The 26,051-nt window shown below is 40.2% G+C and overlaps 2 protein-coding genes across 2 annotated transcripts; one reads left to right on the top strand and one right to left on the bottom strand.

Annotated features, from left to right (window-relative positions):
- Nucleotides 1-14,197: 14,197 nt before the first annotated feature.
- LOC146642522 (uncharacterized) lies at nt 14,198-16,661 on the top strand. Its single transcript, XM_085399503.1, has 2 exons — nt 14,198-14,520; nt 16,089-16,661. Exons 1-2 carry the CDS (start codon nt 14,207-14,209, stop codon nt 16,471-16,473), a joined length of 699 nt encoding a protein of 232 aa, XP_085255629.1. The 5' UTR covers nt 14,198-14,206; the 3' UTR covers nt 16,474-16,661.
- A 248-nt stretch (nt 16,662-16,909) lies between these two features.
- LOC146642523 (uncharacterized) lies at nt 16,910-18,904 on the bottom strand. Its single transcript, XM_085399214.1, has 4 exons — nt 18,775-18,904; nt 18,382-18,633; nt 17,728-17,817; nt 16,910-17,556 (listed from the first exon to the last, which is right to left on the bottom strand). Exons 1-4 carry the CDS (start codon nt 18,902-18,904, stop codon nt 17,297-17,299), a joined length of 732 nt encoding a protein of 243 aa, XP_085255340.1. The 3' UTR covers nt 16,910-17,296.
- Nucleotides 18,905-26,051: the final 7,147 nt, after the last annotated feature.

Genomic DNA, 26,051 nt, shown 5'->3' on the forward strand with positions numbered 1-26,051 from the left:
GCCCGTGAAAATTCGGAAGCAGATTTGCGTCGCCAAAACACGTGAAACGCGCGTCAGTGTAGCGCGTCTGGCACGTTTGACTCGCGAATAAAACCACGCGCGTGAGTTTTTCTGTTGCATTTTGTGCATACGAGCGTTTCGCGTCTACCGCTCGAGTTGGAAAAATCTGAACTCCAGCGTCAAATCGCGCCACGACAACCAATCAGGAGCCTGGTGACGTGGCTGTGACCTAGGTCAAAGGGGCAGATCCAGCCAAAGCCCTTCATACTTCAATGGAGGGAAGGCTAATCAATGCTGTAGCAAACAACCCGGAGCTGTACAACACCAGCTGCTTTCTGTACCGAGACAGGAATAAAAAGGACCGAGCTTGGAGGAAGATATGTGAAGAGATCGGGCAACCTGGTAAGTTCATTCATTTCTCTTTTCTCTAAAGTTTTCACTGACCCGGGGAAGCCGCACAAAAGCTAGCAAGCCACTGCTATTTTCCCACTGATGTACAAATACCGTTCTGCTTTTATGCATGTTGTCATTTAGGAATATATTTTATTGTTTATTAATAAACAGCACACAGTGGTCCCGCTCATCCGTCACTGCTTCGCTTTTTCGCTGATTGCATTCTGCAGCCTGATTGACAAATCTCCTGCGCTTGCCAAATTTATCACGTTTGGTTTTGATAACCATCACGTCCAATAGAAAAAACAGCACAAAAACACCCATAACTACGACCCTCATTTGGAAATAGACACCTGCACCACGAGGGAAAAAGGCGCACGAAAGTGGCAGGCAGATGAAGACAAAACGCGGCATAATAATACTTTTACGTTTTGCAATCTACAAAGGTTTGCACTGTGAGAATCAATTGTGAGAACTGTGACCAATGTTCATGTGTGTGGGGAAAAAAGTGTATAAAGTGTGTGGCGAAGGGCTAGTTATTCTGAGAACCCCTGCTGCAATAAATGAGGGACCACTGTCTACTTTATGATTATTATATTCAACCTGTTAACATTTAATACTGTATTGATAGAACCAACTGATTCTGCAGCAGAGCATCCCCTGTTGCTTCTCCTGGCTCCCCAGTCCCTGAGCTCCTGCTGCTGCACCACAGGTATGTAATTGTAGCATCAGATGTACAGCAAGCACTGATAGCTTTTTACTTGGTGGGATTCCCTTGTAAATCACCTTTACTAAATGTCTACAACCAATCTGATTATATCCTGTTTGGGTTTTTTTTTTCGATGTTGAAATTAAAATCTAGTAGCAGCCTTCTCATTTCTTTGTGTTTTGTGCTGTTTTACAGGCCCACAGAGGAGGACAGCTCCGAGGCAGATGAGGGACGGGTCCCAGGACGGTCCATCGGCGGTGGAGATGGCCATCCTGGAGTCCTGAAGAGGCCACACCAGTCTCCAATGTAGCATTTCCTCCTCAGCCTTGTTCCTGCTCTGGAGAGCAGCTGGGTCCTTTTTATTCCTGTCTCTCTTTAAATACTTATATTTTATATATTTATGTTTAATGTATTTCTGTGTGAGAATTTTAATATTATTTCAAATAAATTTTTATAATGACTAATGTCTCGGTTCTACTACACAGCAAATGTTAGCACACGACTTGACACATGTAGAATTTATTTCATATTATACTAATGACAAAATATACTAATACAGTGGGATGCAAAAGTTCACTGGATTTACAGAAAGTGTGCAATAATTGTTTAAATAAAATCAAGCAGGTGCATAAATTTGGGCACCACAAAAAAAGAAATGGAATAAATATTTAGTGTATATCAATGTGTGTGTCTCCTATATGATATATGGGGTTCCTTTGGGCGTGCTCCCCATCCAGAACTCCACAGCACAGAGGGAAGTTCCTGCGCTCCTGGAATCCCTCTGTGATGGACCGCCAGACTTCAGTTGAAGGCACAACCATGAAATCGTCCACTAGACAGTCCCAGATGGCCGTCGCTACCTGGGGGATGATGTGGCTCACCGTGGACACACCAACTCGAAAACTGAACGCGATGGTCCTGAAGGAGTCCCCAGTGGCAAGGAACCTGGACAAAATAGTTTAAAATGAGTATTATGTGTACTGCAGTTACAAAATACATTATTGAAATTACAAAATTACAAATTACAAAACATAAATCTTACATAAAACATTTTGTAATTATAAGGATAATTACATGATATATATTAGATATAATCTAAAACAGTCTGCGGTGATTATATACAAATATTCAACTATCCCAGAATTAAACCAGGTCTAAATAAAAAGGAGTGAGTATCACTACAAAGGTTAACTCAGTGGTCCTAATGCTACAGTTTGATATCAGCAAACACCGAGCGCATACATTGATATGACACCACAGCCATGCTATCATTGCAAACACTGATAACAGCATAAAATAGTAAATGGCCTGTATTTATATAGCGCTTTACTAGTCCCTAAGGACCCCAAAGCGCTTTACATATCCAGTCATCCACCCATTCACACACACATTCACACAGCATAAATCGAATTAAATCGGGACTTGATGAGACCTTCTGAGTATCACTAGAAATATTATAAACAGTCGTCTCCGTACCACAGTTTGCTATCAGTAAACACCGAGAGCATTCATTGTTAGCATAGCACATCCATGGGCACCAGTGTATAAATGGATGGTTTAGCATATATTACCACAGGTATCAATAAAGGACTACCGTATTAAATACTTTTACTAACCTCAGGCAGATGGACAGGCGCTCTGCAGGTGGGATTGAGCGCCTGTAATTGGTGTCTAGGCGGGCGATTCTGGGACCGACAGCGTGGAGCTAAACTGTTAGCCTTCATTAGCTCTAGTTGTTATCAACTGCCTGAAAGTTCATCTCAATCTGCTTCCAGAAGTTAGGTAACACTTGAAGCGCAACTTATGTTTATTTTCCTCCATGTTGTATTACAGTTATTAAAGAGAAAAACAACATGTCCTGTTATGTTATTTAGAGCCCCGCATTTTCTGACCGAGAGACACCATACCATTGTCTTCGGCCGTGATGCACTGAGATCGGTGAGCACATATTGTATGTCTCAGTTAAGTCTGTTTTGCATTTTATTGTTGAGAAACTGAATTTATCTTAATTGTTTCAGTAATAACTGTCGTATATGCACTGACTTTACTTGGTTTAATGCATAGTTTGTGTAAGAGAGATGTTTTATTTTTGCAAATTTGAGTATTTTAATTGCAAATTTATGTTGAATGTGATTTCAACAAAATCCTAAGTTGTGAATTATAGCTAGAACAGCATAATTAATATTTGAATTGCTCTTCTGACCCTGTCTGTTGACAGGTCAGGGGTTTTTTTTTTTTTGTATGCTGAATTGTTCCTGAGGTGGATTCCTCCGGTGAAATAGATGGCGTGCCTTCCCACCTGGACTTAGAGAGACTGACCCATATGGAAAAGATATATATAACTCTTATAAAGTTTGTATCTGTCTTGTGTGAAACTTGTATGAAAAGCATACAAGAGTGAAAACAGATATAAGATCCCTTGAAAAAATTATATAATGAAACTTGTATGTTTTGGATACTCACTAGAACAATATATGAAAGTAATGGGAAAGTGGCCACTTTCATGAGTAAATCATATAAGTTTTTACTATTTCTTTTCCATATGGGTAGATTCGCTTCTTTTCCACTTGATGATCTGCTGCACCTTGCGGTGTGGTAGGACTGTATCACTCACACTTTCACACACAGCTGGTTATACATGAGACCACTGACTGACATTCTCTCATCCCTATTTTCTTTCACACCCTGGGAATTTTTTGGACTTTACCCCTTGGACATTTTTTATTTGGGACTTTAAATAATGAGCTGTTGTGTAGAACATTCTCCACATGTGAAAAGAGTGTGAGATTTTCATTTGAATGTACATTGGATTTGTGTAATTTGTTTCTATAAGAGTTAAGGAGTCAGGTTACTAAGGTGCACCCGAGCATTGAAACCCAACATTGAAAACCAAAAGTAACACTTGGCCAAGTCATTGCTTTAGTAGTTTATGTATTTTATTTTTCTTTTAATTTTTGTAAGTTTAGTAACCCTTCTACCATTGTAAAGTGTCTTTAACCTGTGCTTGTCAACCTTATGGTTTATTTCACTAAAGTTGTCTGGTTCTTTCTTCATATATTCTTTTCAACAATTCCCCTTACTGTGTTACACAAGGGTTACAGTTTCACAATAAGACCGGTATTTTAGCTTGGAACTATTTTTTTTCACTAATGTGTTCTTTATGTTTTAGAGCATTAAAAGGTTAAGCTTGTACAACGAGTTAAGAACATACCATTTATTTTCTGTGCTCCACTAAAAGAATCTGTATCAGACATTAAACAATAGATGACAGCAAAAGTTAACATAATCAAAGAGCTTGTCACCTTGGTGAAGCTACAGCGAGGATGCAAAGTTCAGAATCAAAGAACAAATAATGCAGCTGTGAAACTGAAGCTGTGCATCCTGGTAAAAAAAAAAAACCAACAAAAAAACAGGCTGTACAGAAATAACAGAAAAATGAGAAGATGAAAATCTGAGAACAGGTGGTGGAACTGTTGTTGTTTTTTGTAATCACACTCTGGAATATGAGATAAATTAATATTTGGAATTAATATTCACAAAATATTGGACTAAACCGAAATTCTAATTAGACCAGAAATCTTTTTTTCTCTTTTCTCGCCTTTTCCCATCCTCCCACCATATTCACTATTGTGAATAATTTTCACATATGCTGCTCAAATGAGAGGTTTTAGAACTTAGTTTGCATTTGAATAGCATTTTATCCCCCTAGGTACATTTTGTCACATAAAGCATCAGTAAAATACCATCAAAGGAAAAACGTATGCCTCCAATTACTATTTCCCCTTCATCATTTTAACTGAAGGTAGCCATATTCAGCGACAAGGGAGAGATATAGTTGCCTTGGCGGCTTTGAAATACTGTGGGAGCGAGGGGCTAAAGCTGTGAATCGCATTTTATTTGAAAGAAGCAGGGTTTAGGGGACATGAGATGTGACCTTGTCTGTGGTTTTTTGTGATTGACACAGAGGGAAAGAAGCATGAGGACACACTGAATCTGTTATTGCCTTCCTATCCAAAATGACAGGCATCTTTTTTTCATGTTCAACTCAATCACTGGCTTGGAAACTGACAAAATCAGTCAGAAATTACTTATTTGGCAGTTTATTTTTAATGTCACACTTAGTGGTCAAGTTGGTAAAGGCACACCCGCATGTGGCAATATACATATGTACAGGCAGGGAGCTCAGGAAGTCTGACAGAGAAACAAGAAAGTAGGTAAACCTGGAAACAGGGAAGCACTGAAATAGCAGCAACCTGACAAAGACTGAGTTTACCTGTACTTTATTATCACACTCTTTGGACTGTCTTTTAGTTCTCCTGCAATCCAGATGCTGCGAAAAAGTTAACAACAATGTGGAACTGTTTATCAAAACAAAAGAGGAAAGAAGCTCGAACAGGGACCAAGAATAAATTCATAAAAATAGCAGTGAGATGCATGAAGAAGAAGAAGAAGAAGAAGAGGAAGACGAAGAAATACTCAAACTAATGATTACAATAAAAAAAAAAATCCAATGAACAGTCAAGAACATAAAGGAGGGTAAAGATTCAAATTTGAAGCTGTAGATGATTACAACAGCAATGCCATTTAAATTTTAAAAAAAAAGAAAGAAGCTTTTTCTTCATCAGCATTATTAATAGTGCCTACAAGCTGGCAGCTGGCAGTGTAAGCCAGTGTGGCATCTTCTTCATTTTTACGCTGCCACACATTAGCTTCCTCGTATTGTCATTTTTCCTTTTCTTGCATATCACATTGCAGACTAAACCTGAGCCTGACCGGCGCAGGAAGGGAAAGGAATCTCATCCCTCCCTTTTGGAGGGTTGTAAACGTATACATGGCTCTGCGTGTGCCAGCCGGACACACAGAGGAAATGACAGGCTGCCATATGGACCACCAGCAGTGGTCCGGCGCAGCAAGTCAACCTGGTCACTTTAGAAATCTGTTCCATCCAGACGACTCCAAGCAGCCCGCTTGAATCACTCCCCGTCCTCATGATTAGCCTGTCATTACTGCATTAAAGGCCCCACGGTGTCCATCAGGCCGATCAACCTCAGCACTTTCTCTGTGCCTGGATTACAGCGCTGCGTCGTGCCGTGTCAGTGGGCCGCATCCAATCCTGACGGCTCAATGTGTAAATAAAAGTAAATCTGAAAATTCCTCGTTGTGTTTGCTGCTAAGTAGGACGCACTGAAACGTAAAGTGAGCACAATACCATGCATCTATTTATTATCTCTACTCAGCAGTTTATTTTGGACTAATTGGGACAGATGATTAATTATTATATAACCCACGACAAGCCATGGTAAATTGGAATTAAATGACGGGCTGACATTGTATGTCCCAGTTCAGTTGTGCAATAAGCTAAGAAGGATTCATTTGCCTACTGTGATACATTGACTGCTGTATTCATCTTCCCTCTGCACTTATTCACAGATTAGCAGCATGACTGGATAGTAAACTGCGTGTTTGGAGGTAAGCACTGGGGTGTTTTATTCAAGCATCAGTCTGTAAGGGAATACAGCAGACCTACTAGCTGCTGGAACAGAATCCCACCTACATGCAATGACTGAATGTTAAAGCAGCATCATTTTTCTTTGTAACAAAATACTAGGAAACTATTTGTGATAAACAAGTAAATTGTAAAAGATTCTTATGTTTCAGTACAGGAGCTTTAGCTTCCAATGTGAGGAACAGCAAAAACCCACAATAATCCATATCAGGAGAGAGGTGGGATGGTAGATGGCTTATGTCAGTTTGCTTAAATGAAGGCCATTAATTAGACATTAAATGATATGGCTAGGACGGGTTAAAGTGAAAGAAAACTTCGTCAGTCTTGAGATTGTCTTCACTTGGAGCTCGGTGTGGGAGTGGAAGTCATGAAATGTTTCTCCCACTGAAAACGCTACGTCCGGATGAACAAAATCAATTTTCTGGTATTTACTGAATAAAAGCTCATCTATAATTCAGAAGAGTTAAGTTCTTATCTTAAATAATGATTTAATAATCTCTAGAACCTCATTCAGCAGCAATGACTGGGCGACCGTGGCTCAGGGGGTTGGGAAGCGTATCTGTAACCGGAAGGTCGCCGGTTCGATCCCTGGGCTCTCTGTCCTGGTCGTTGTGTCCTTGGGCAAGACACTTTACCCTCCCGCCTACTGGTGTTGGCCAGAGGGGCCGATGGCGCGATATGGCAGCCTCGCTTCTGTCAGTCTGCCCCAGGGCAGCTGTAGCTTGCCTCCACCAGTGTGTGAGAGTGAATGAATAGTGGCATTTTAAAGCGCTTTGGGTTCCTTGAAAAGCGCTATATAAGTCCAATCTATTATTATTATTATAATTTAAAGCAATGGGTTCTTTATCCCTCTCTCACACCATTGTGGAAGAACCTTGGCCTGCTCTTCTTTATAACAATTTTTCAGTTCAGCCTTGGTTGAGCTCTGAACTTTGACTGGTCCATTGGAGCACCTTTATCTTTTTTTTCCAGCCATTCTATGGTAGATTTGCTAATGCACCTAGGTATCATTGTCCCAGTTTCAGCTGAGCTGTAGCTGTTGGACAGATGGCCTCACATTTGACTCTAGAAGACTTTGGTACACAGAGATGAGCTCATGCTTGACTCAGTGACGCCAAGTTGCCAGGTCTTGTACCTGCTAAACAAACCCAAATCATCACCACTGTGCATGATAGCTGGTAGGCGGTGTACTGTTTTCTAATTGTAAATCCATGTCCCTTAATACTGAAGATGCTAACTGAGGGCTGGAGGGTGTGTGATGGACCTCTTGGGTTTAACCCTCCCAGATTAATGGGAAGCAAAAATTGTTTCTCCAAGATCACTACTGATGACTTTCCTCCTTGGCATTATGTTAACACATACATGCTTTTATATAGGCGCAGACATCCAGATAATCAATTAATCAAGTGCATTTGATTATCAGCACCTGGGTTCTATTTGCCTTCTTAAAAGATAATCAATTGCAATATAGCACATCGTGTTTTGGAGTTTTTCTCCAGTTGTGTTTTCCCAATTTTAAGAGCAGATAACCTTTATCAGGCTCTGAAAACTTTGGAATTTAAAGGTGTACTTTCTTTTTATGATTTGTTGACTTAATAGTTGTGACCAAATATTTTGTAAAGGTGCTGCCAATTTATATGAAGTGATGGGAAATAGAAAGCTGCCTATTTCAGTCTCTCAACAGACAGCCATTCAAGTAATGTTAGTCAGATTGTTTAAAACCCAAATTTAACTACTTAGTAGCCACTGGTACTTAAACTTTGCAAAGTAACTCAGATTAACTATCAATTAAATATTAACAACAATGGATATTTAAGCAGATTGAATTATTTAATTTTATTTTAGTGTGATCTAACTAATGGGGGTCTTAAATATGTTTATCACACTGTAGCAGTTTTACTGTGAAACTGTCATCTTTTGTCTCCCATCCAGACCCTCCCACTGTCGATAACAACAGAATTTACTGCGCCTCTCTCCCCTCCCCAATTCAATTTCTTCACTCTCCGAAGTCACTGGCAGGCTGGAGGAAGACATATGCACTGTCAGTGCAAAATCTAATCAAGTCTGGGGCTCCGTACCTGTTATGGTTGCTGATATTCAAAATGGTCCTAATGGCGCTGTTGGTGCTGTTTGTGTGTCACTGTTGACACTCCTAATGTGGGTGATATGCACAGTTGCACTCTCCCTGTGCTCTCAGTGACACATTGCATTTTTCACACAGTAGATGGTCAATAAGTTTCCGCATAATGTCACTCTGTCTTGCCCATTTCCCTTTTTGCTTCCATGATAGCTGTCTGTTGCATTCCTTTAGGATTTGTGAACAACACCTAATAACCGACGGATGCACGCCTGCCTGATCTTTCTCGCCTGCCCACCGCCTTTCTCCCTCTTCTTCTGCAGTGTCTCCATTTCTCTCCATCTCTAAATAATTACTTAAATGTATCTATTAGTGGCCAGGCGTTGGCGCAGGATTAACTGAAATGCCAGCCTCTATGGGAATGCAATGCATTCCAATGCAGGTATACTGCTCCACGGCAAAGATCCTGTGTTCTTGTAGTAAAAAAAAAAAAGCACATCTGAGGAAAGTGGACCATCCTAAACTGAAGAGTGATGATCACTGTCAAAGAGATTGATTGGCAGCTTCACTGTCATGATAGCATGTACGTTTCCTGTTATTAAATCTCAAACCTTTGATCAAATGAATGTTGGGACTGACTACTACTGAGCACTTCCTTTGTTCATGTCCCCATGTGGCTTCTTGATCTCACTTCCAACTAACAGTGATGCACACACAGATTTTTTTATTGCCTTATTATCAGTGACAAAACACTCTGCAGCATCCATGTACAAAGAAAAAAGTCTTTCAAGTGTGCAACAAGGAGTTTGGCTTATCATTTTTTTTACCTTTCAGAAGTGATCGTTTATATAAATTCACATCATATCCCAGAGTATGAAAATAGCTGCTTTGATCAAAGAAAAAAAATGTAATGGTCTATAAAAATACTTTATTTTGCAGTTTTTGGGGAATGTCAGAATCTTTCAAAAATGCCACAATGTTTCAATGACATTTGGAAAACATAAAGTAGGAATTGCCTGGTCTGACACAGTAACTACTGTTTTCGAAAAGGTAGGGACATTTTTATTTTCTTGATGGGTTCATTGCCGTTTCCTGTTCCTGTACTACAATGTCCTCAAAATAATTGTAATACTGAGTTTTAAAGGCTAGGAAAGACACGGAGAATATCAGCATTTGTCAGTGTAGCCATAGTAACTACATCCGTTGGTTATTAACTCCGCATTGTGCTGCCTCAAAAACACTGTGGGCCACATTATGGCCCCTTTTTGGAGCCTGACCTGACAACATTTGTCATATTTCACAAATATCACCTTGCCTGCTTGAGTACTGGCCAAAAGCCTCATTGACTTCTGAATGAATTTTAATTATCATTGCTTCAATACAGCCATTGAATGAAAAGAACACACAACTTTTTTCCATACTTCACACATTACAGTTGGATTATGAGCCAGATGACATACTGTGTCACGGATTTTCTGGTTAAGTTAACAATTGCTCACTCTTATCAGTTTATTGGTGAATCATCTAATTCAACCAGGTGTATACATAACCTGTTGTCTAGTTGCAGAAGACTGCTTTTTTTTTTCCAACCTAGAATTAGAGTTTTTGATAATGTGCTCTTGTCTTAGTTATCAGAAGTGTTTGTATGAGAAGTTTTATTAGATTAGGAAGCTTTGTAGGGGTTTCTTGGCTCATTCTTCTTCTGGTTACATAGATAATTACAACTATTAATTTTCCAGAGAGTGTGGGGTTTTATTTGTTATTTTGACCTTGAAAACCCAGACGTGTATTTGCTTCTTAATAGGAGTTGGCTCATCTTTGTTATTAATTACTGGGTTGTAAAATAAATGGCATTTCATTTCATTTCATAATAAAAAAAAGATTATTTTCTTGTTTTATCTGCTTGCACACATATTTTGGGGAAAGTGTTTCATTATGTGTCTTTTGGTGATATATACAAACAGTACTTTTCCCCCAAGGCACACCAATGGCCTAGCCAAACTTTCAAGGAGTGCCTGTATTCATATCTGCTTGAATAGCATTTATGCTAGCTTACGTACCAGTGTCAGTTCTTGTTTGGGTTGCATTAGCAGGAAAAAAGGGGCTTTTGATTATCTGAAGGTAGATTATCTTCTTTTTCAACAAGTGCCAAAACAACATAAATTTAACCCAGGTCAAATTTTCTTTGGAGAAGAGTTTGGTTCTTAGTTCCTCATAAATAGCCTGGCCCACAGTAGCTTCTCCCAACAAGTGATGCACTTGAGCTGAGGTCTGTTTTACCTGGTATTTTACTTCTTTTTTCTAAGTAGTGGGTGGCACAGATTTTGTTTGCTGACTTAAGAATATTGTCTGTTTTCTCCCTGACATACTGTTATCCTCCTCTCTGTTAATACAAGCCTTTGATGGGTCATGTTTTGCACCATCTGTACAAACTTCCTGAATTTCACCTTAGCAAAAAACTTTTTTTTTTTCAGTTTTCTAGTATAGAAGTGCATATTTGCAAATTAGTAGATACAAATACAGATACTGACTGCAGGGGAATATATAGTGGAATAATATGTGGATATCACAGTCCCTGGAGACACAGGTATTTGCTTCCTGGAAGACAATTTAGGAACCACTGGTCTAAATATTCATGAAAAGCTGTAAAAACTCATTTCCATGTATTTTTTTTAAATTTCATTTTCTAAATTTGTAAAACTTTTAGCATAAAAAGCAAAAAACACATATCATGTATCTATCTTTACTTATTTTTATTTTCTTTCAATTTTTATATTGACGATGTAAATTCTTTAAATTATTGTAATTTAGTAATGGTGCAACTAGATTAACAGTCACAGCATGTTTGTAAGTGATTACATTTATGATATAAACATTAACGTTTAACAAGAAACTGCAGATCAGTTGCAATCAAACAGCGTTATTGTTACAGGTTAAAGGTAGAAAAGTCACCAGCACCATTTTGGGGCAAATGACCCCCATTTATTTGTGGCTGCGCTGAGCGGGGCTCCCCTCGTAGCTGAGGATTTAGGGAGAAATAGTCTGTTTTTTAATTAGCAGTATATGCAGGAAAATAGATTTCTCTGACATAGCTTTGCAAAAACTTTGCAGACAGTGACGTTAAGATAACAAAGATGGGAAAAATCAAAAAGTCCATTTTTTCTTGATTGCTTCATTGATGGGCTGTTTCTCAGTTTGCGTCTGTGGCCAGCTTTTCCTGTGCTGCATCAGCATAGCACCTGTTAAAAGCAAAATTTACAAAAGGGCTTTGACAGAAGGAGCTGAAATTTCACATTCTACTTCTGTTTAAGAGTAAATCCTTATGAAAATGACTCATCATTTTCTGTTTTGCCCCATGGTTTGTTTTGCTAAATTCAATCATCAGCTTGGATTATTTTTTGTAATATTTACCAATAAATTACAACCCCCAAATATATAAAATTAAATTATATATAATAAAATAAAATAAGGCAGCTGGTAGTTGCTGGTAGTAGTCCCGGATTTTAGCTACAAACCAAAAAGAGGGTCTACACACGTACATTATTTCTCATCTGTTCTTTTAAGTGAATAATGTTCTTGGATGGGAGAGAATACTAATAGTCTAACCTTAATTGTAAGCAAAAGCTCCCACGCTGTTTAAAAGTTGGATGTGTATAAGCTTTATTGCAGCACTTTCATGCTTTGATTGGATGAACAACGCCTGGAGTGTTATAGTTCAGTACTTTTAACACAAGTGCACACAAACACACTAATAGCCACTTGGCTTAAGGGACTTTGCAGGAAAGAACAAAGACACATGTGCACACTCTGGTTCTGCAGTTGTCATCCTATTTTTCAGAGACACTTTAAACAATCAATGTCCTCTCCAGAGTAATCCATATTCTCCATATCCGTGTTTGCAAGACATAAAACATCAATTATTGTGTCAAATTTTATTCTGAAGTCAAGAATGACAAGTAGGGCATACAAATGAGTCCTGGATACACATACACACACACACGGGAACACACACAAACTTTATTCCAAATGTGCATGCAAGCTATGCTTCTTCCTCCTTTCCTTGCCTCAGACACACAAATACCCCCATCTTACACATGCACACACACACATTCACCCCCATAAGCAATCCCTTTTTTTTTTTTTGAATTGGAAAGCGGGGGGGCTGAGAGGGGTTTGGAGCGCAGCTTGCTAGCTAACGTACATAATGAAAAGTGCAAGCTCTGTCATTTTCTGCAGATAAAAGTGTTCTGATGAGAGTCGGAGACAATAGCAGGGCATTAATCTCCTTGGCATAACAAGCTTTGGCTTTAAAACACTCACTTCCCCCATTCAGAGGCCCTCTAACTATCTAAGGCTATACTCTCCAAAAATATATTAGGAGTTCACATATAATATATTCACATACACAACATGTGCAAACTGCAATTACACTAATAGTAACTAAATATAGGTATGTGTGGTATACATGTCAAAAACAAGGGTCAGGTATTATTTTTTTAAGGCTTGCAATTATTGGTTGTTATTGATTAGTTTATTTCTTTTTTTGGTTATTGGTAGTAAGCACCAGGCAAAGTAAACTGCTGATTAAAGTAGTATAGTTATAAGTTATGAGTACACCCAAAGACAATGATTTAGCTCAGGTTTTGAAACCCTTACAAATGAAAGCTATTAACAGAGCATTAGGACACAACTGGTGTCCAAAACATCAGTGTACAGCCATTTTCAGATTTCTCCAGAGATGGTTAATTGGGTTCAAGTCTGCAGATTGGCTAGGCCTCTCAACGAGATTCACACAGAGTGGTCATGAATCCACTCTGTGTTATCTTGGCTGTGTCTTTAGGGTCATTGTCCTGTTCGATGATGAACCTTCGTCCCAGTCCGAGGTCTAGAGCACTCTGGAGCAGGTCACCATCACCAAGAATGTCTTGGTGCATTGCTTTATTCTTCGTTTACACAACCCTGAATAGTCTTCCAGTTTCTGCTGCCAAAACAAGATCCCAACAGCATGATGCTACCACGACCATGCTTCACTGTTGGGATGGTATCAGCCCAATGATAAGTCATGCCTTGTCTCCTCCAGACGTGATATTTGGCATTTAGGCCAAAGCATACAAACCTTCTTTCAACAGATCAGCGAATTTTGTTTCTCATGGTCTCAAACTTCAGGTGGGCTGTCATGTGCCTTTTAATAAGAAGTGGCTTCTCTCTGGTCCTCCTCTATGAACAGAGCAACACTGGAGCTCTGTCAGAGTGACCACCGGGCTCTTGGTCACCTCCCTGACTGAGGCCCTTCTACACTGATTACTCAGATTGTCCAGGTGGCAGGCTCTAGGAAGAGTAACGGTGTGTTCACACCGAACGCGATGGACGCGAATAAAACGCCCCAAACGCCCCTAATTTGACGCGTGTACATTCGCGTCTCAACGCGTGTCCAAGAAAAATCCATCGCGCGTCAAAATATGATATTTTGACGCGCGTGACGCGCGTGAACCGGAAATGTGGGAGTTTCCATCTTTGCAAGATGGCAGCTGTCGAGCTAGCGCTTGAAGAGAGAGTCTCCCTTCTCTATTTACTGTGGAGAGCAGAGCAGCAGCGTAAAAGACGTCCTCGCCGTACCTGGGTCCATCAAGTCCTCCAGGCGCGTGAGCAGTTTGGTGAGTTTCACCATTTGCTCCAGGAGCTGCGCCTGGATGACGGCAGATTCCAGCGATATCATCGTCTGTCACCCGGCCAGTTTGAGGACCTGCTTTCCCGCGTCGGTCCCAGAATCGCCCGCCTAGACACCAATTACAGGCGCTCAATCCCACCTGCAGAGCGCCTGTCCGTCTGCCTGAGGTTAGTAAAAGTGGTCAATACGGTAGTCCTTTATTGATACCTGTGCTAATATATGCTAAACCATCCATTTATACACTGCTAACATGGATGTGCTATGCTAACAGTGAATGCTGTCGGCGTTTACTGATGGCATAGCACATCCATGTTAGCAGTGTATCGTGTATACACTGCTAACATGGATGTGCTATAACAGTGAATGCTGTCGGCGTGTATAAACTATCGTTTATACACTGCTAACATGGATGTGCTATGCTAACAGTGAATGCTGTCGGCGTTTACTGATGGCATAGCACATCCATGTTATCAGTGTATCGTGTATACACTGCTAACATGGATGTGCTATAACAGTGAATGCTGTCGGCGTGTATAAACTATCGTTTATACACTGCTAACATGGATGTGCTATGCTAACAGTGAATGCTGTCGGCGTTTACTGATGGCATAGCACATCCATGTTATCAGTGTATCGTGTATACACTGCTAACATGGATGTGCTATAACAGTGAATGCTGTCGGCGTGTATAAACTATCGTTTATACACTGCTAACATGGATGTGCTATGCTAACAGTGAATGCTGTCGGCGTTTACTGATGGCATAGCACATCCATGTTAGCAGTGTATCGTGTATACACTGCTAACATGGATGTGCTATAACAGTGAATGCTGTCGGCGTGTATAAACTATCGTTTATACACTGCTAACATGGATGTGCTATGCTAACAGTGAATGCTGTCGGCGTTTACTGATGGCATAGCACATCCATGTTAGCAGTGTATCGTGTATACACTGCTAACATGGATGTGCTATAACAGTGAATGCTGTCGGCGTGTATAAACTATCGTTTATACACTGCTAACATGGATGTGCTATGCTAACAGTGAATGCTGTCGGCGTTTACTGATGGCATAGCACATCCATGTTAGCAGTGTATCGTGTATACACTGCTAACATGGATGTGCTATAACAGTGAATGCTGTCGGCGTGTATAAACTATCGTTTATACACTGCTAACATGGATGTGCTATGCTAACAGTGAATGCTGTCGGCGTTTACTGATGGCATAGCACATCCATGTTAGCAGTGTATCGTGTATACACTGCTAACATGGATGTGCTATAACAGTGAATGCTCTCGGTGTTTACCGATAGCAAACTGGTACTGTTTATAATATTTCTAGTGATACTCAGATGGTCTCATCAAGTCCCGATTTAATTCGATTTATGCTGTTATCAGTGGTTGAATGATAGCATGGCTGTGGTGTCATAGGTATGCTCTCGGTGTTTGCTGATATCAAACTGGTATTAGGACCACTGTGGGTTAATCTTTGTAGTGATACACACTCCTTTTGTTTATTTATACCTGGTTTAATTTCTGGGATAGTTGAATATTTGTATATAATCACTGCAGACTGTTTTAGATTATATCAAATATATATCATGTAATTATCCTTATAATTACAAAATGTTTTATGTAAGATTTATGTTTTGGAATTTGTAATTTTGGAATTTCAATAATGTATTTTGTAACTGCAGTACACATAATACACATTTTAAACAATTTTGTCCAGGTTCCTTGCCACCGGGGACTCCTTCAGGACCATCACGTTCAGTTTTCGAGTCGGTGTGTCCACGGTGAGCCAGATCATCCCCCAGGTAGCGACGGCCATCTGGGACTGTCTAGTGGACGATTTCATGGCTGTGCCTTCAACTGAAGACTGGCGGTCCATCGCAGAGTGTGTGAAGGCAACGTGTGTTCTCCACAATTTTCTGCGCTGTGTGGACGAGAGAGGGGCACCTGCTGTGAGGGGTGTGGCACCTGCTGTGGTGGAGCCGTTGCAAGGCCTGGGTCGTGTAGCAGCAAACAACTCCTCCAGAGAGGCTGTCCTGGTGAGGGAGAAGTTCATGGCCCACTTCTCGGCAGAGGGAGCTGTGTCTTGGCAACCAAAGGAGTAGCCTGTTTGAAGTCTGAGTGACTTCCCCACAACGGCTCTTTTAAGAGCCACCCACAAACCTCTAAAGAGTGTTCCTGTCTTTTTAAAATTTTCTTAATAAATGGATCTCTACTCCAAAATAACCTAACCTCTCTTTATTCTCTTAAGTAACTTGTCTTCACTATGTTCCTATAACCAGTGTGATGCAAAAGTTTGAGCAACCTTATTAATAGTCATTATTTTCCTGTATGAATCGGTTACAGTAAAAAATGTCAATTACATATATCATATAGGAGACACACACATTAATATACACTACATATTTATGTTATTTCTCTTTTTATGTGTTGCCAATATATGCACCTGCTTTATTTAGTGTAAAGTTATTGCACACTTTCTGTAAATCCAGTGAACTGCATTTCACTTCTCAAATATCACTGTGTGTGTCTCCTATATGATGTATTTAACTGACAATTTAAATTGTGACAAATAACGATTTGTACAGGACAATGATGGCTATTAACAAGGTTGCCCAAACTTTTGCATCCCACTGTATCAGTATATTTTGTCATTAGTATAATATGAAATAAATTCTACTTGTGTCAAGTCGGGTGCCAATATTTGCTGTGTAGTAGAACAGAGACATTTGTCATTATAAATGTTTATTTGATAAAATATATAAATTCAGTAATAAAAAGATTCAACATAAATATATGAAATTTAACTATTTACAGAGAGACAGGAATAAAAAGGACCCAGCTTGGAGTGGAAGAGCCTCAGGGGAGAAGGAGGAGAAGAATAAGAACATTGTTTCTGCCCTGGAGAGCTGCTGCCTCATCAGAAAACTACTGATCATTAGGGTCCAATGTTTCCAAATTTAGCACAGCTGTGCTGTTGTCAAAAACTAATTTATGAATTTGGAATTTCACGAATTCTCGTGTCTGAGGCGGCATGCTCTCCAGAGCAGGAACAAGGCCGAGGAGGAAATACTCTGTTGCAGACGGGCGTGGCCTCTTTAGGGACTCCAGGATAGCCAGCTCCACCGCCGATGGACCATCCTGGGACCCTTCCCTCGACCGCCTTCGAGCTCTCCTCCTCTGTGGGCCTGTAAAAAACAGAACAAAACACCACAAAGAAATGAGAAGGCTGCTACTAGATTGTCATTTTCAAAATTGAAAAAAACCAGGATATGAACAGATTGGTTGTAGATATTTAGTAAAGGTGATCACAAGGGAATCCAAGCAAGTAAAAAGCTATCAGTGCTTGATGTTCATACCTGTGGGTGCAGCAGCAGGAGTGGAGGGACCAGGGACTGGGGAGTCAGGAGAAGCAACAGGGGAGGACTCTGCTGCATGATAACTTGACTCTATCAAGACAATATTAAATGTTAACAGGTTGAAGACAATAGTCATAGAGAATATTATATTATTATATACTTATTATATACAGTGGTCTCCCATTTATTGCAGCACATGAACAGTAGTCACAGTTCTCACAAGTTGATTCTCAAAGTGCAAACCTTTGTCGATTTTAAAACGTAAAAGTATTATGCCGCGCTTTTTCTCCGTCTGCGGCGCCACTTTTGTGCGCCTTTTTTGCTCCCGGTGCAGGTGTCTATTTCCGAATGAGGGTCATAGTTATGAGTGTTTTTGTGCTGTTTTTTTCTATTTGAAGTGATGGTTATCAAAACCAAACATGATAAGTTTGGCAAGCGCAGGAGACACGACACGGAGGAGATTTGTCATTTGGGCTGCAGAATGCAATGCGCATCGTTGAAAGCTGTACGGTGCAATAAAAAAATCAGCGAAAAGGCGAGGCAGTGACGGATGAACAGCGGGACTACTTTATACTGTTTATTAATAAACAAAATATATTCCTGTATGACAACACGCATAAATTAACTGCCTACATTAATTAATTGTAAACATACCTTCTGACTGACACTCCCCTGCTGCCTCTTCGGGCTGTCCCTGGTCCTCGGGGGAGAAGTTCTCCACGGTCCGCACCATATTACCGCTGGTCTCCCGCGGGGTGAGGAAGGGGTCCAGAAACCCCATGACCGCGAAGAACTTCCATCTCCTCCCCGATCCTGCTGCAGACCCACTCCTCTTCTCCTTCTCTGACCTCTTCTCCTTATTATAGGTGTCCCTGAGGCTCTTCCACTTTCTCCTGCAGATGTCCTCTGAATAAACGCATTATCTGGTTAGCGGAAAGGTATTTGTACAACAGTGGGAAAATCGCGGGACAGTAGGCGCGCTTGCTAGCTTTTGCACGGCTTCATCGGGTCAGTCTGAAAATTAAAAAGAAGAAGGAATGAACTTACCAGGTTGCCCGATCTCCTCACTTATGTGTCTCCAAGCTAGGTCCTTTTTATTCCTGTCTTGGTAGAAATAGGAGCTGGCATCATATAGCTCGGGGTGGTTAGCCACGGCGCTGATCAGCTTTTCCTCCATACTGAATGAAGAATGAAGGGCTTTGGCTGGATCTGCCCCTTTGACCTAGGTCAGAGCCACGTCACCAGGCTCCTGATTGGTTGTCGCGGCGCGATTTGACGCTGGAGTTCAGATTTTTCCAACTCGAGCGGTAGACGCGAAACGCGCGTATGCACAAAGTGCAACACAAAAACTCACGCGCGTGGTTTTATTCGCGCGTCAAACGCGCCTGACGCGCTACACTGACGCGCGTTTCGCGCGTCAAACGCGCCTGACGCGCTACACTGACGCGCGTTTCGCGCGTCAAACGCGCCTGACGCGCTACACTGACGCGCGTTTCACGCGTTTTGGCGTTTTCGCGACGCAAATCTGCTTCCGAATTTTCGCGGGACCCGCAATCGCGCGTCATCGCGCCTTTCCATTGACTTTACATGTAAACCTGACGCTCTATTCGCGTCCATCGCGTTCGGTGTGAACACACCGTAATGATGGTTCCAAACTTCTTCCACTTATAGATGATAGAGGCCATTGTGCTCACTGGGATTGTCAATACTGCAGAAATCTGTACCCTTCCCGAGATCTGTGCCTCCATACAATCCTGTCTCAGAGGTCTGCAGATAATTCCTCAGATTTCATGGCTTGGTTTTCGCTCTAACATGCACCATCTACAGATTAGTGCCTTCCAAAATCATGTCCAATCAATTGAATTTACCACAGGTAGACTCCATCTGACAGATGATCAGTGGAAATAAGATGCACCTCAGCTCTGTTTTGAGTGTCATCAATGTCAATAGTTATGAACATGTCATATTTTTGTTCTTTTATTTTTAATAAATCTGCAAAAACTTCTAGCAAACTTTTTCACTTTGTTATTACGGGGTAGTATATGTAGAAATTTGAGGTGAAAAATTGAAAAAATTTTGGGATAAAACCAAAAGCTTTTTCACTTGAATGACAATACTCTGGAAAGTCAGAAATTATTAGTATTATTATTATTAGTAACTATTGTTGTTACTATTAATATTTATTCTTGTCAGAGGGGAGGATAGAAGGTGAAAAAAATACAAAAGTTGCTAAACATGAATGCTCTAGCAATGTAAAGCAATTTGCACATGAAGTAAGTAACTGGTTGGGAAGACACCTGGATTTAGGAGATAAATCCTTCACATTATGTATATACCTGAATTTTTAGTATTTAAGCATGTAGAAAACAGCAAGATTCTAAAAGCTCTTTATGCAGTGATGTGATGATTCTCTTTGAGTCCAAATGTTTTACGCAAATGTAACAAACATTCACATTTAAACAATTGACACAGGAGTTCAATAGAAAATCAAATACCTGGTCATGCTAATTATCCAGTTATCTGTCACTGACTCGTTGCAGAAGAAGGAAAGAAAATGCAGTCTGTAAATGAAAAACTTGAGAAACTTTCTAGTTCAGTCCAAATGTTCGCCCTGGCGTTGGTCTTGTATTGACATTATCTGCTTGTTAAGTGATGACATATTGAACCTTTTTCAGGATCCAAGCCTCTGCTGAGTTGGCTGAGGTCCTTGTCCTTTCAGCATGCTGCAGCACTGTGTCCCTTAAATCTCAGTCAGTTGTCATTCTCCTATATACATTCTTTCCTTCTTAATTTGTGCTTTACATGTGCAGCACACCTAAGCTAAACTCTTACAAAAGAAAGAAAGCAAAGGATGGCCTGCACTACAGATTTCTGCCTCACTGTGTTCCAGACACTGTGACAGGTAAGAAATGAATTCCATCCGGGCCAACTAAGATTTCAGTATAGACATCATGACTCTTTGAAAGAACTAAAAGAGGTCATCTCAGACAATTTCTTGGCTAGACTTTTGTCATTTTTTTATTTTTCCTTTATGTCATATGATGATTCTTGACTCTGCCCACAGGGCGCTGGCAGGTGCTGCACCTCACAGAGAGCTCTTTATTGTGTATTTATCAAAGCAGCAACCTGGGGCTAAAAAAAATAAAGCCACAAAGTAACAAAAACTGAAGCGCTAGTAATGGCAACTTAAGTGAGTCTCATGCTAAAATGCCCAAAGCATAAAAACAGCATGCTGTATTCTTCCTACCAATTTTTTAGTAAATCATCCATCTTGATGCTGGAGTTAGGAGCATAGCCATGTTGATTAACAGGTGTGCTGATGCAGGCAGCTGCTAAGCTACACCTTCACTAAGTGGAATCAGTGAAATGACCCCTTGATCATTTTTGTTCCATTAAAAAGGGACCAACAGCATAAACTGACTAATGATATCACTTGCTGTGTGCCACCCATCGAGAAATTTGAGCTTCAGTTTTTGGTGAAATTCAAATTTTTTGGTTTCAAAAAGTCCAAAACAAAATGTAAGGTATCGGAGTCGCTACTTTTATCCAATCTGTGCTACTTTCAGTGGGAACAATCTAAACCGCATCCCAAAACGTTTTATCTGTTTCCTGTGCTGCTGTGTTTGTTAAGCTGACAGTGCATCTGTAGCTGGCCCCGGGCTGGCACAGCTTTAGGTGTCAAGTAGCCCTCAGGACTATAGTGTAATTCAATTTTCATCTTTATTTTTATCCAAAATCCTATTTTTTAAAAATTTATTTATTTACCCTATATATTTATTGTTTGCTTTTGGCAACCATAGACGAATTTGGACCTAGAAACAGCTAATCAAGTTAGGCTATAAAATCCAGTCAAAATGTTTTCTGCATTTTATTTTAAGTTATCACTAGCTATGCACTCATAAACGCACAGGTTAAAGCTCAGATTGATGTATTTCTCAAAGCTGTATTATGCTATAATAATAACAGATAGGCTCATAAAATAATCACATATATATCAAACAATTTTAAGAGGACATAAAGCTGTCCACAGCTTCTCACCTCCTCAGCAGCTGATGGTAACTGCAGGCAATATGAGATATATTTTATAGATACCTTTTATAGTTTCTGCGGATTTCTCAGATATTTTCGTACAGTGCAGATTCATCTCAATATAGAAATGTGACATATACAGTGTGACTGCCTTTCCCACCATAACACCTTATATCAAGGTATATGCTTACCCTTGCTACTTTTTTTTATTTATCCATGTATTGCTCTTTAATCTTCAGTTGCCAAGTGATGCATGGCTTGCAGGGGGGCAAATTAATTGGCTGAAAGTTCGAGTTAGTTCGTGCACACTTGTGTTTTTATTTCTTCTTGCATTTGAGAATTGTTCAGATTCAATCACGGGTGTTGAATTTTGAAATTGAAGGTTTGGACAGATAGGACACATTTTCCTCATTTTCACTGTCTTGAAGGTTTCCTCCAATGGTTCCGTTGCACTGTCTAGGTCCATTTTGCTGCTGGTTCAGCATAATGCTAATTTGCATTTCATGCCCTACAGCTGCACAGCACAGCTACAGTCCTCTTGTACAGCTTAAAGCATGTTCCCTTGCTCAAGGGCATCTTTAGAGAGTTACTCATTGCTTGCTTTTAAAGTATTACAAAAGATTCTGGTTGGGATTAAAAGCTGACATGGCAGCAGCACTGAAATAAGCACTCAGCAAGTTAAATGCCAATAAAAAGGTGTTTTGGTGGGTAAATCAATATGGCATGTGAGGAGGTAGCATTTGCATTCCTTGCTGATACAAAGCCGTTACTTTTTATTTTTTCCCCCCCATTAAATTCTTACCTCTAATGGCTAAGTACCAGATAGGCAGCTGATTTGTTGCCTGTGCTGCACGTCACACTGTACTTGACAAGGGAAATTCCTTTAAAACGTGTTACAGAATGCTTCAAGCAAACATGTGCTGCAGAATGACCCCTCTTGGCTGTCTTTGACCTTCATTGACGTACTCCTTTGATACGATGAGTGCACTGCTGACCCCTCCGTAAATTCCTCCATGACTGACAGAGGCAAAGAGGAGTTCATAGGAAACTCCTAATGCGGCTCCTGACAAGTGCTTCCAACCTCGCTAACGATGACAGAGGAACTTCCCACACAATCAGCCACTGCATCAGTCTCCCGGGGGAACCAGGGGAAGAGCACGAGGTAGCGCAAGAGACAGGGAGAGAAAGTGTGTGTGTGTGTGAGTGTGTTTAGGCTGGAGGGGTGAGGAAAGGCAGTTGACATTTCTTTGGCAGCACATGCAAACTTAGGTTACATGTCTTGGCTGCAGTGAGCGAAATGTTGACAGGGCTTTGCTTGTTGGTTGTATCACATCAAATAATATTTAAACTGATAACACTTTTGGTTCCTAAGCTAAAAATTAATAGAAGCTATATATGAAAATTATAGACTTTAGATTCATGTTTTTAACTCATTTGGATGTATAAGGCTTTGAATAAGATCCTTCTGCTCATGTTGGGGTTATTAGCATTATTTACCAAACACATATGGTTATCTACATCTTTACTAGGGGAGGAAATTGTTAATGAAATCGCAACAAATTGTTGTTGTTCTTTCCGACTGGATTTGTTTTTAGATCAGACGTCAAAATTTGAAGTATGTTTGTGTATGTATTAAAACTAGTGCTAAGGTTCACGTTATTTTCATCCCATTATTATGTGCATTTTTAAAAAGTTTAAGTGGAAATGCTATAAAAGAAAAGAAAAGACAAGGCGAGTTTATTTATGAAGCACCTTTGAACCACAATAAAAAGGGCTTTTTCCATAAAATACATTAAGTCTAGAAGTAGAAGAAACACAGTGAATACGATATTCATGTAAAAGCCACACTGAAATGGGGTGGAATACTGAATAGTGTTTTTTTGGTTTTGTTTTGTTTTTAACTTGGTTGAGATGGAAAAGTTTTTTCCTGGTGCGCTGCAAGCAGATGTTGCGAATAATTAATGACATATAGTTATGCACTCAATGATGAGACCAAAATTCAGAAAATAGAAATTTGGGATAAATTCTTGTGAAATTTGCACTACAACTGTACAAAACAACTGAATGTTGACAGTTGACAGTAAATTTGAAATTAGTGATGTGTTGGTCGCAAACGAAACGGCTCTTAGAGCCGACCCTTTGAAGTGAGCGACGCCTTTTTTCTTTCTTTCTCTCACCCTCTCTCTCGCATTTTTTTCCCTTTCACTCAGCACGCGAGCCTTGTGCTTTGCGCTGGGAAGAGGGGGGAGGGGCGGTAGTTGGAGTCGCAGTAGCACAGGAACAGAGCGGGAGGGAAAGAGAGAGAAAGAGAGCCAGTGACGACAACGTCAGATTAGAAAGGTATAGTAATCATCCACAACTATTTTCAGTTGCAGATGATAAAGGATTTATTCATGCAGGCCTATGACAGAGAATGTGCATCTTCTTTTTGTTTTCATATTTTTTCATATTTATATTTAATTGTGTTGTGGTTTGCAGTGTTTTGTGTTGTTTCACTTTAAATTTGTTTAAAAGGAAAAAGCTGAAAATTTAAATAGATAAAGTTGAAATGTAAATAGTTGGTTTTTGTATTATATGATTTATTTATTACATTTTATTTGGTGTGAATAAATAAAAGTATATTTACGGTGGCCCCTAGAGACAAAGCACGTACGAACTCCAAAACACGTAAAAAAAAAAAAAACACAACAGAAGTGCTCCAGGATGCTAGGGGCAGTGTTGAGCTTTTGTTACCTGAGTTTTTGAGTTTTTGAGTTTTTTGGCACCACAGGGGACTGTCCTCTCCCCCTTCCTCTTCACCCTCTACACCACAGACTTCAGCCACTGCACAGAGACATGCCATCTTCAGAAGTTTTCTGATGACTCTGCGGTGGTTGGATGCATCAGCAGGGATGATGAGACAGAGTACCGGGCTGTGGTCGACTCCTTTGTCACGTGGTGTGAGCAGAATCATCTGCAGCTCAACGTGGCAAAGACCAAGGAACTGATCGTGGACTTCAGGAAGACCAGGAAACACTTGACCCCTGTTTCAATCCAGGGGGTCAGTGTTGACATTGTGGAGGACTATAAATACCTTGGAGTACACATTGACAATAAACTGGACTGGGCTAAAAACACCACAGCACTTTACAGGAAGGGCCAGAGTCATCTCTATTTTTTGAGGCGACTGAGGTCCTTCAACATCTGCCAGAAAATGCTGAGGATTTTCTATGAGTCTGTGGTGGCCAGTGCGATCCTCTATGCTGTTGCATGCTGGGGGAGCAGGCTGAGGGTCGCAGATGCCAACAGACTTAATAAACTAATGCGTAAGGCCAGCAATGTTGTGGGGATGGAGCTGGACTCCCTCAAGGTGGTGTCGGAGAGGCGGATGCTGTCCAAGATAAAGACAATGTTGGATAACACCTCCCACCCACTCCATGACATGCTGGTCAGTCACAGGAGCTCGTTCAGTGAGAGACTGAGATTACCGAAAAGCACCACTGAACGACACAGGAAATCATTCCTGCCTGTGGCCATCTCCCTGTACAACGCATCCACTTAACACACTGTTTGCTGCTACAACTACACATGTTTCTTTTCCAACTATTTATTTATGAGTGACTTATGTATGTATGTATGTATATATATGTATATATTGTACTATTCTTAGTTAGTGTATTGTCTGTCTTGTCTTAATGTTGGTTTAAAATGGAGCACTGTAACAAAAAATAATTTCCCCCAGGGATCAATAAAGTATTCTGATTCTGATTCTGATTACCTAGCGGCTACACAAGCCAGGAAGTACCAACAACCAGATTTGGTGTGTGGTAGTAACAGGTAAATGAATTTTTTTTAATTATTGGAATATATATGAGTGCTTGTGTATAAATACACAAACAATACACATATACTTTCAACTGTGTAATTTAAGTGATCTAGGTAGCTGTTTTGGAAGTTCAGTTAACTCTAGGAATGTGCTTTGGAGTTTGTACGTGCTTTGTCTCTAGGGGCCACCGTATATATTTATATATAAACATATATAAATAAAACCACTTTTTTTTACATTAGTAATTCCTTTTGTTTATAATTTTATATTGTTGTTAATAATAAATTAATTAAAGCAACAAAACAACCTGAAGAGCCGGCTCTTTTAGTGTGCCTAGCCGAAAGAGCCGGTTCCGTAAATCCCATCGCTATTTGAAATAGCTTTGAATGACTTTCTTAAAGTGGACATTTCCCACAGTTCAACTTAATGAGTGACTTATGAAACCCACTTCAGTCATAGAGGGTTGACCAAGGTGACTAAAGCTTGGACA

Source organism: Rhamphochromis longiceps, linkage group LG23 (assembly GCF_057381845.1).
Source record: "Rhamphochromis longiceps isolate RC_006_pf linkage group LG23, R_longiceps_female_GT1.1, whole genome shotgun sequence".
Classification (NCBI taxonomy): domain Eukaryota; kingdom Metazoa; phylum Chordata; class Actinopteri; order Cichliformes; family Cichlidae; genus Rhamphochromis; species Rhamphochromis longiceps.